Here is an 11,483-nt window from a genome sequence, read left to right on the forward strand (position 1 = left end):
GGAGGGACTTGTGGGGAAATGGAAACTTATCTTGCAGCAGAAACATTCTAAAAAAAAACTCTACCTGTTGTGCGCCACATTTTTTAACTCTTGCATAACCTAGTACCTGAGAGGTATCCAGTCGATTTTAGAAATGCCCTTGATGTGGTCAACTATGAAGCTCTCCTCAGAACAGCACCGGACACTATGTTTCTGGATAATCTTATTCCTTCCAATATATCAAGGTATGAGACTGTTTTATATTTATCTTTTGCATGAACTTATTTGGGAGTTGTCATTGATTAATTGACAATTGCAGTTTTCAATAATATTTATGCAGCCATCTCTGAGTTTATGCCTATCACAATGAATCCATAGTAATATATATTTTTATTTTTATATGCATATTGCATACTGAACTGTATACACTGAGAAATTGTAGAGTTGTTTTCTAAACATTAAAAACAAACAGATATGTCTGCTATGGAGAGTAAATCATATAAAAGCTTAAGTTATATATTTTATATATATCCAAAACAGTAACTTTGCAGGAGAAGGAAAAATAACATTCTTAACTTTCAATGGAAGTAATTTTGGAGGATTTATATTATTCTGTTCATCATGACATTTTAACAAAATTTGAAGGAGTGAAGGGTGACCTGCAGAAGGAATCGTATCATAATCATTCATGTCCGCATCTGTCTGATTTGTTTATTTATTTAAAAAATTAAGATTTTGTCTCCTTTTTGGCCTTAAATGAAATATCTCCACAGCGTGGCTGAAATTCATGTAGCCCCTCACTCCCTATATAGTGAAGTCATAAAACTAAATATATACATGCATACATACACTAGACTTAAGACTCATATGAATAAATATAAATGGTGTTGTATTACAAACATATAATGGGACATTAAAATCTAGATTCAGTAATATCAAGATTTGCAAACAGCACCATAGGGGGGTATTAAGTGATTTGAGATTAAACCAATGTTTCTCTTATGCTTCTTGGTGTTTTTATTTCTTTTTATGTACTATGGCCCCCTGCTGTACTGGCATGATAATGTAGCATTATTCGTATTTGCCTCGATGGGGATATATTCAAAAACAGAGAGAGGAAAATCTGAAAAATATGAACTTAGTTTGACTAAACTCCTGGGTAACACTTTAAATTACAGCCCGCTTTTTACTGAGTAAGTACAAAGTAAGTACCTATTAATTAAGCCACAAGTAATGATTAAGTAAAGGGTATGATACTAGAAATATGTGGTTATTACTGGATATCTTACAAACACTTTACAAATAAGGAAGAAGAGCAGAAGAGAAACACCCATTTCTTTATTAGTCAGCTATATCTATATAATGCCTCATATCGGCTAAACAGTGTAAAATATCTCCCAAGTATGTGATGATGATCAATGTGGTAAAAAACACATGTCCTGAACCTAATGAGTACAAAGTCCCATGAAACTCTGCTAGTGCCTGTCATCAATGTAGCTGACTATGTCTTTGTATGTGCACTATAAATAATTTTGAAGGATCCATTATTACATTCAGAACTACAGTCAATCCAAAGTCGAAGCTGTATTTCTTATTTATGAAAAATTACAGTAATAGACACTTGCATTTAATTCAGTTTTATATTCTATTAATATGCTTAAAAGTACAATAGATTTGGAACGTAATTATGTGCCTTATTTGTAAAAGGTTTGTAAGATACAAGTAATAACTACATATTTCTAGTATCATACCATTTACTTACTCAGTACTTATTTTATTTTACGGCTTACTTAACAGGTACTTACTCTGTACTTACCCAGTAATTAGCGGGCTGTAATTTAAAGTTGTTACCAACTCTTTTATAGGCTCTACATTTTGGTAAATACAAAAACAGCTTTAGATTCTGTATTTGGTAAGGAAAATGAATGATACATTTGAAAACGTTAACAATATATGCCACACGAATTTTTGTGTATATTAGGCCTTTGACAGCATTTTTTTCATGTTTCTTAAGTGTTTTAAATCTTGCATCCTTTATTCTTTGTTGTATCATTTTCTTTCTTCTAGGGTACTGCTTGCTCCCAGCTCCCCAAAATGTAACCATTGTCTCAGTTAATTTGGAGCATGAGCTCATCTGGACCGCCGGCCCTGGGACCCCCACCTTTGCTCGCTTCAGGGTGCAGAGATATCATAACGAGTAGGATAAGAATTAAGTTTCAAAACTGGACTTCACATATCACATTAAAAGCAATGGATCTGGGACCATAAGCAAGAGTTTTTGAGCTCCATAAAACAACTAAACCATACCAAAGGTTTCCATTTTAGCTAGAAATTATTAAATTCTACACTTTGTAGCCTAATAAATACCATGTAGCATCTAAAATGCTTCAGGCAGCTAGCAAAAAGTACAGAATATTTTCAACAGTGAGCACCCCATTTAATTAGTATGTTACACATAGAAAATAGTTAAATCAAAACTAGGTAGTATTTAAATTAATTTTACTTGATCCAATTCATTGTGATGCTCCACTGACATTTACTAGAGAGATTAAAGCTACGGTTTTGCTACTCCAGGTCTGGCTAGAGAAATACTAACCTTCCCAGAAGTGGTGCTTTATTCTCTGGAGACCTTACTTGGTGTGTTTGTGCTCTATATGTAATCAATTGATATCAATGCTTGACCTCACTAATGTTCACAATGGCTGCATATCATCAAATACTCAGATATAGTCAAGCATATAATGTTAAGCCATGCTGGTTTTTCTAACCTGGCCAGTTTAAGCTAAACTTTATCATGCTACCTACATTTAGAATGGCACATAAAGTCAGCTTTCAACAACCAAATTTTCTGCTGGTGGCATTAACCTTGATGCTATATAGTATAGTATTACAGGACCAGTATATTTTAAAATTTCCCCTCAAATTATCTAACTCAGGCTTATAATTTAGCATCCTAGTTGGATCAGTTTAAGTCCTTCAACAGAGCACAACCTCAATGCTGTCATTCATCTTTCCCACAGAAAGAAACTCTGGGTGCCTGTTTTGAACTGTTCAGATTTGGGAGATGGTGAGCCATGCGATTTAACTACTTCCTTTAAGAGCACAGACTGCTGTTACTGGGCCAGAGTGCAAGCCTTCCTTTCAGAACATGAATCCAACTGGACAACTTCCAAACCATTTTCTCCCTTATGGGAAAGTAAGACCTCTTCTCTCTTCACCCACAAACATACAAGAAACAAATAATGAGCCCCTCCACGGGCCTTGCTTACCTCAGTCAGAGGCAGAAACTCATTTACACAACAATTTACTGGCTATGGGGCAATTAAGTTGCAGTCATTTATTCCGTTGACTTATTTTATCAGCAATTATACTGATACATCCTGGCCACAAGGTATTAGAGATTCTGCTACACCTATATATAAGATTACAGTGTATTATTCTTCTCACTGAATGTCACACTTTTGCTGTGTTTCATGTGTTCCTGCCCTGTGTGTCTAAGTCTGCTTGTTTACCTTGTGCTAAGGAGCACATGGCTTTGTTTTTGTTTTTGTTCCTCTCTCCTCCCTTGTCTCTGCCTTACCCCTGTGTTGTCATCAGTATTTCCACCTGTGCCTTCTTTGTTGCCCTCATTATCTCTTCCAGGTGTTCTGTGTATATATATCCCTTGGATTTAATGTTCCTTTGTCTTGTCCTGCGTGTTTCAGTGTTACACATATGTCTACAGCAGTTCACAGTTGTTTTCAGTTTGTTTCTGTTTCAGTCTGTTCAGTCTGTTCTGTTTCCAGGGTCCTGCTTTTGTTGTGCTTAGTTTTGTTTCTGTTAATAAAAGATTCCTTGTGTGTACATCCACTTCCTCATCTCCCTACAACAATGACAGAAGACCAGAATCAAACACCACAACAAAAGCCGGACACTGGAAACATAGAACAAAATTAGAATATACTGAAATAGAAAACGACCATGAACTAGTGTAGACATGCATAGACACTAAGACACTGAAACACACAAGACCAGACAAAGGAGCACTAAAACCAAGGGGTATATATACACAGGAAAACACCTGGAAGAGATAGCAAGAAGGCAGGGCAACAAAGGAGGCACAGGTGGAAATACTGATGACAAGGAGGGCCTAAGGCAAAGACAATGGGGAAGACGGGAATAAAACAAAAACAGAGGGGACACCGACAGAGCAGGAACACACGAAACATGGCAAAAGCTTTACACTAACCCATAACTGGGTTAGCAGTCAGCTAAAATTAAAGTTAGCTATATGCCAAACTTTCCAGATATTTCGTTGACTTCTACAGTTCCCATTTGAAATGATATTTTACTGTGTTATTTTTAGTTTGGTTCTGAGGAGAAATATTCAGAGATTACAAATATTATGCCCAAAACCCCACTCCTGTAGACACCACCTCTGACTTCTCTGAAGAATACGTCCTTAAAAAAAACACATAAAAATAATAAATAGATAAAATTAATTAAAATAAAAAGAATGTCAATGTTATTAAGCAATTCATAATGTCATCCCATGTCTATATTTCCTTCCAGTTTTACTCAGATTATTATTATAAGTTGTAAAAGTAGTTTATAATAATAATAATAGTAATAACAATAATAATAATAATAATAATAATAATAATAATAATAATAATAATACGTTTTATTTGTAATGCACATTACATTTCAAAGAAATCTCAAAGTGCTACAGCATAGTCAGAAGCAAACATTATAAAAGTTTGGGATATGGTACAGAAATGATTAGTCTTCCTTCTCAGTGAAAATGTGATGTATTTTTTCAATTGCTTCAATTCCATAATCCTATCATATTTAACAAAACTGTGGGATATGTTTAAGTAATATCAGTCTGTATGCTAGCAATGTAACAAATATAATTACATTTGACAATATGGGATTAGCAACCTTAACACCAAAGCTATAACTGGATGTGGATCAAGTGAATTGTAAAATTTTGAACCAGTAATGTTAGGGCAATACAAAAACCAGTGAAGTTCCCAGCTGTTTTATACTCTCTTGTCTTTTTTCAGCAATTCTAGGTCCTCCAGTAGTAGAGCTCAGAGGATGTGGAAACTGCCTGCTACTACAGCTTCATCCTCCTGCCAGCAGGACACACCACCGCTGGCTGCTGGATTACTACTTTCAGAACTATATCATTAATGTGTCCAGGACAAGAGACAAGGCACAAGTGAGTTTAAGAAGTTTATATATATATATTGCTGATAGAGGAATTAAATTGCACACCCACAGCTTATGCAAACTATATCAAGTAGCAATTGAATGAAAAAGATTGGAGCAGCAATAAAAAGTGAAGATTATTTTAAACTGAGCTGTAAGCCTGCTAAAATAAGAATGTTTTAAGTCTTAAAAGTCTTAAAAGATTTAAAAGTGTCTAAAGTCGGGGATCTTCTAATGTTTTCAGTCAGCTGGTTCCAATTAAGTAGCATAGTAACTAAACGGTGCTTCTCCATGTTTAATTTTCACCTGAGGCACGACTAATTGACTAGTTCCTAACGATCTGAGACCTCAAATCTCTGTAGCATATCTGATAAATACATTGTTCTTACACCATTAAAACATTTATAGAGCAGTAATAACACATCAAAGTCTGTTCTGTAACATACTGGTATTCAATTTGAGGATGGGAGGGTGATGTGATCTCTTCTTTTGCTCCTAGTGAGAACTATGGCAGTTGCATTTTGACTTAGCTGACGCTGTTTAATGGTCTTTTTTGGAAGTCCAGTTAAGAGAGCATTACAGTTGTCAGTCCTGATAGAAATAAAGGCATGGATATGTTTCTCTAGGTCTGGTTTAGTCAGAAAATCTCTAATCTTACTGATATTCTTAAGAGGGTATAATACTGATCCCTTTAACATGACACCAAAACTGATATTATTTGATATGGCAGAAGATATGAGGGGTCTCGACTTAAGATAAGTAGCCAATTTGTGTCTCATTGCTGTTCCCAAATAGAATAATCTTTTATCTTTATTCAACTGCAGAAAGTTGTGTCCCGTCCAGTTAATGATGTATTCAACACAGTGAGTAAACTGGACCAGAGTTATTTGGGGACAGGGCCAAGTAAATCTGAGTATCATCTGCATAGATGTGATAAGACAGCCCATTGTCTTGTAGAATCTGTCCAAGAGGAAGCATGTATAAATACAATAGAAGTGAACCAAGAATAGAACCCTCGGGGACATCACAAGTCACTGGCACATTCTCAGAAATATTATTTTCTATTTCTACAAAGAAGTTTCTGCCTTTTAGGTATGAAACAAACAACTTTAGGACTGTTCTGAAGAATCCAAACCTGTTTGCAAGTCTGTCTATAAAAAAAGTTATGGTCAGTGGGATTAAAGTGGCAACACTGAGATCAAGAAGCAATAGAAGTGATACCTATCTATTCTCTATATTTAAGCAAATGTAGCAAGTATAATTTAACTGAAATATGAGTTGTTGGGGTTTTTTTTGTTGTTGTTTTTTAATTTTTGTTCTTTTGGGATTATGACTTCCTCTGTTCTTTTCTCTTTAGTACAGATGTGAAGAAAATGAAGGTTGTCTGCTTGTAAACACCCTCCACTATTTCCTAAACCAGATAGGGTTTTTTTTTTTATGTACCTTTCAACACACAAACACACATACAGGTTTGTGGTTGCTAGGTAGCACAGCTTACACCAAGGCACATTTGCACAAGTGTTCGCGGAAAGGGTTCTGTCTTTTCAGGCAAAGCTCTTCAAGTTTTCATACAATAGTAAAGTGAGAAGCAGATGTTTCTCAAACGGTAGCTTCCGTTTAAGACTATTTCATAAATCAAGAGAAAAATACACCCAGTACAGGGCTTAAGGGGCTTTGTGAATTACCTCAAACATTTGTATGTATATGTACTGTCATGTGAAAAAATTAGGACACCCCATGGATATCTTTGTCTTTTTGAACCTATTTAAACATACAGACATTTGAGATACATTTGAACAGTATTAAGAGATGGAGCTTATATAACTTTGATTTTCTTTTGATTATTGAAGTGAGGGTTCACCATGGTAAGATCCAAGGAACTCTCTGAGGACTTCAGAAAGAAGGTTGTAAATATATAGGAGTCTGGAAAGAGATTTAAAATGATCCTAACATAATTAAACATCAGCCATTTCACTCTCTGGAAATAGAAGCACAAGTGGAGAACATTTAAATCACCTGCCAACATGTTCAGATCAGGCCATCCCAGCAATTCAGTCCAAAGATAAGACACAGCAGTGCTGCTTGAGTTTTTAAACATGTTTTCTGCACAGACACACCTACCTCATTGTTCCATCTTGTAGATGTAGAATCAAAGACAGTAGCTCATCTTTTGCTACACAGTGTGTGTTGACCATCATCTAGTCCTTCATCAGTGGACACAGGACATTTTTGGCTGGATATTTTTCTTAGTAGACTATTATCAGTACATCCATGACACTGATGGGTTTAAAAACTTCAGCACCACTGCTGTGTCTGATAGACTCATCCCAGCACAACACACACTTACACATCACCAACACGTCAGTGTCACTTCTGGGCTGAGAATGATCTAGCAGTCAAACTATACATTCATTCATTCATTCATTCATTCATTCATTGTAACCACTTATCCAGCTCGGGTTGCGGTTGGTCTGGAGCCTTCCTGGAATCACTGAGCGCAAGGCAGGAACACACCCTGGAGGGGGGCAGCGGTCCTTCACAAGGCGGCACACACACACACACACACACAAATTCTCACACTCTCACACTTAGGGACACTTTTTAGTTCCACCAATCCACCTACCAATGTGTGTTTTGGGACTGCTACCATGCCACCCTCAAACTATACATGTTATATTATATTTTAATCTTACATATATTTTGACTGTTAACTACTTTTTAAATTGCAAATTTAAACTTCTCATCCTCATCCAGTTTGTTATTCGGGCATCATCTGGAGAGAATCTCATCAATTACTTGGAGAAAGGTGTAGAATACTGTGTTGTGGTCATTATGGAAAAGCACCTTAACAACCGTGTAGTGCCCTCTGGACCTCACTGCGCCTACACCAGCCCAGAGCCAATCAACACAGGTAAGATGCCTTTAATTTACACAGCATCAGTAGCACATATCCAATTACAGTCTTAATATTACATCCTGTTAAAAAATGAATGAATCTTACTTAATGTTACTTGCTGGCTTTAAGCACTACTAATCATCTCTAAACAAACCTAAAAAAACACAGATCAAAAATATTTGAGTAAAAGACATTTCCAAAAGAAGTTCCAAATAAAACAAAATTTGAATTTACTGCACTCTGGGCGCTATGCTGAATACATGCAAATTAAGTGATGCATAGCAATACCCTAATTGTAGCCTCCCACCATTTCACAGATCCTCTGTCACTCGCCAGCACCATTTTTGAACATTGGTTTCCTCATTTCTTGTTTTTTCCATTGATATGTACTACATAGTGAAGTCTACTAGGGTTGTGTCTGTACTGAATTTGAACAAATATTTCATTCATTCATTCATTCATTGTCTGTAACCGCCTATCCAGTTCAGGGTCTAAGATGTATATCTTATTGATCAGGGGTATTCAGTACTTTAATATTCTCCCAAAACTCCAAACGTCAAGAATTGTACTTTGTCTCATAGTGGTTTTTCTCACTGCTGCTTTTGACTAATGCCTAATTTTCAGAAAATATAATAGCCCTATTCCACTCAATAGTACCTACTTTACTCTGCTTTGCTCTGCTTTTTGCTTTTCTATTAGGCTGATTTGGTACCTGTTACCTGGAACTGGATACCTTCTTTAGTCCTTACTAAAGAAGTTCATTGGAACCTTACTAAGGTTCCAAGTGAGCTGAGTAGGTACCAAAGCGTGACGTGTAAACCTTGCAGAGCACTGATTGGCCAGGAAGACTTAGACTACACAGCGAAATGCAGACATCCCACACAAACTAGCCAGCTGTAAAACCACCAACCCACAGTAGAGAACACGGCAATAGATTTTATTTAAAACTAAAGAGTTAAAACTGCAGCTTATAAACTTGCACCATGGAATTCTGAAGACCTATAAACATTCTTGAATTAGTGATTGGCAAACGACTTCAGAGAGAGCTGGACAGTGCAACAAGGAATGAAAAAACTCTGTTTATCTTTCTGGGGCACGGAGCAATGTTAAGTCACAAAAACAAAAACAACACAACAAATGCAGTACAAGTAAACAACGCTTTATGTTGCCACTGCCGTTATGGTTTCCAGAAAGGGGTGGGGGAGCTATTGGAAAATCTACCAGGTACCATAGAGGAAAGAGCAGGTATCATGCAGTTAAATGAAGCAAAGTTGTGCTATAAATAAATTATAATTCCACAGTTTCATATTTAATCTCTCTGATGCCTTTTATAACCACCTCACCCTCATTTGTGCCATATATATATATATATATATATATATATTAGATGCCTGTATTTAACAACCAAAAAGTATTTTATTAACATATTACTGGAACCTCATAAGGGTTTTTACCAAATAATTGCATTAATGTCAAAGTGTTTTTTTCTGTCTGTTGGTATTTATAAACTAAAAAGTTAAAAACTATTTGTTTGTCCAACAGTGCTTGTGTTTTTGATTACACTGTGCACCCTCTGCCTCTTGGGGATGTTGTTCTGTGCTGCCCTGCTCCACAGAGTACAGCCTGGTGCTCTACATAGACTGCTACAAAGAGTTTGGTATTACAGAGCTTATTCCTGAGTTACATGGCCAAATGTTTTGTTTCTGTTATAACGAAGGCTATTTATTAGCAGTTTGTGTATCATTTGCTGCAATTAAAGTTTTCATTTTTATGAGTTTTTATTATTACAAAACCTTTATCAATTTCTTAGATATATCCTAATGAAACTATATTCTACATTGTGTTCTTTAATCATTCCCCTTCTGTGTCTCTCTCTTAATACATATATGGAGTCCTTTCCACTGGTTTAGAAGATTTTGGGAACCTGAGCAGTCCAAACCTCATCCAAATAAAATGTCCTACGTGACCCGAAGAGCCACGGCAAGAACCAACAAATACAACACAGAGGAAACATCTGATCCCTGAAGAAATTTTGCTGCAAATTATTGCTCTTTAATGGCTTATGGGATTTAATGAATTTCATTAGAATAATAGCACTGCTGTATGTATATATATTAATATATATATATATATATTAATTCCACACACTTCAAAATGATGATTTTACAGTGCTAAATAGAACCCTGGACACTAGAAGAAACATTTACATGATTATGTTTCTTTGCATTGTTCTTCGGATTGATGGAGAATGTGCTATAGATGGTTCTATATAGCACCTTTTTAGAAAAGGGTTCTCTATAGCCCCAGAAACTCTTCTATTTTAACAAGATCAACATCATGGTGCTTTATAGAAGTCTTAATCTCATAATGAAAAATATTAGATATACTAAATTAAAGATATTTTCATTGGCAATATGCCATTTTGGCAGGGTAAATAACTGAGACAGGAGAAATCGGTGTTCGCACAGTGTGAGGTTTAGATTTACAGTTGTCACACTTCTTGGTCTGCTTCTGTGTTTTCTGACTTCCCTTCAACCCCAAGGACTTCTAGGTTGATTTCTAGAGCTGTGCCCAGGCTGGTTTCATGGACTATGCCACAGACTCATATCAGTCCTGGGCACTCACCTTTGTTTGTATGTGTGCCTCTTTCTGTCTGTGTCCTTGTGCCTGTTTCTGCCTTTGTCTCTGTCCTTGTTCCTGTGTTCAATGTCCTAGTCCCTGTTGCCCTACCTAATCCAGTCCTGTCTCCTGTTTCTGGTCATGTCCAGTCTCCTCTTCAGTCCAGTGTTTTGTCTCAGGTATCAGCCCCTGTCTTGTCCTGAGTCCAAGCAACTGTTTCTGCCCCTATCATGTCTTGTCATGTTTTGTCTCCTGTTGTTCCCCTTTGCCAGTCCCTTATCCAGTCTTCATTTCAGTCCTCTGTTTAGTCTCGGTATTTGTCCAGTGTCCAGCTCCCTGTTTCGTATACCATTGGTCCCCTTTGTCAGTCTCCTGTCTTATTTCAGGTCCAGTCTCCCATTCTATCTCCTAGCCAGTCTCTGTTCCAGTCCAGTGCTTTGTCTCCTGTTTCTTTTCCACTCATGTATAAACTCTAGTATCCTGTTTCTTTCGTCTCCTGTTAGTCCCTCCTGTCAGTTGTCTGTCTTGTCTCCGGTCCAGTCCCAAGACCCGTCTCCTATCCAATCTCTTGTCTATGCTCCTGTCCAGTCTCTTGTCTCAGCTCCAATCCTGTCACCATCCGTTAATCCATTAGTCTTGTCTTTTGTTTTTAAGGCTCCTCTCCTTCACCAACTCCGGAGGGGTCTAGGACAATGTGCCCCAGGAGTTGCACGTTCAGGAGGAGCCTTCTATCACACTTCCTGCTCTGTTTCTGTGTGTGTCCAAGCTTGTGTTTTTACCTTTTTTTCCCCTT

The 11,483-nt window shown here is 36.8% G+C and overlaps 1 protein-coding gene across 1 annotated transcript; it reads left to right on the plus strand.

Annotated features, from left to right (window-relative positions):
• The first annotated feature begins 137 nt into the window (after nucleotides 1-137).
• Nucleotides 138-10,210, plus strand: LOC136664295 (interferon alpha/beta receptor 2-like). Its single transcript, XM_066641434.1, has 6 exons — nucleotides 138-224; nucleotides 2,047-2,176; nucleotides 3,000-3,175; nucleotides 5,028-5,185; nucleotides 7,930-8,086; nucleotides 9,614-10,210. The coding sequence occupies exons 1-6, from the start codon at nucleotides 143-145 to the stop codon at nucleotides 9,748-9,750; spliced, it is 840 nt and encodes a 279-aa protein (XP_066497531.1). The 5' UTR covers nucleotides 138-142; the 3' UTR covers nucleotides 9,751-10,210.
• The last annotated feature ends 1,273 nt before the right edge of the window (nucleotides 10,211-11,483 follow it).

The sequence above is a fragment of the Hoplias malabaricus genome, chromosome 12 (genome assembly GCF_029633855.1).
Source record: "Hoplias malabaricus isolate fHopMal1 chromosome 12, fHopMal1.hap1, whole genome shotgun sequence".
Lineage (NCBI taxonomy): Eukaryota > Metazoa > Chordata > Actinopteri > Characiformes > Erythrinidae > Hoplias > Hoplias malabaricus.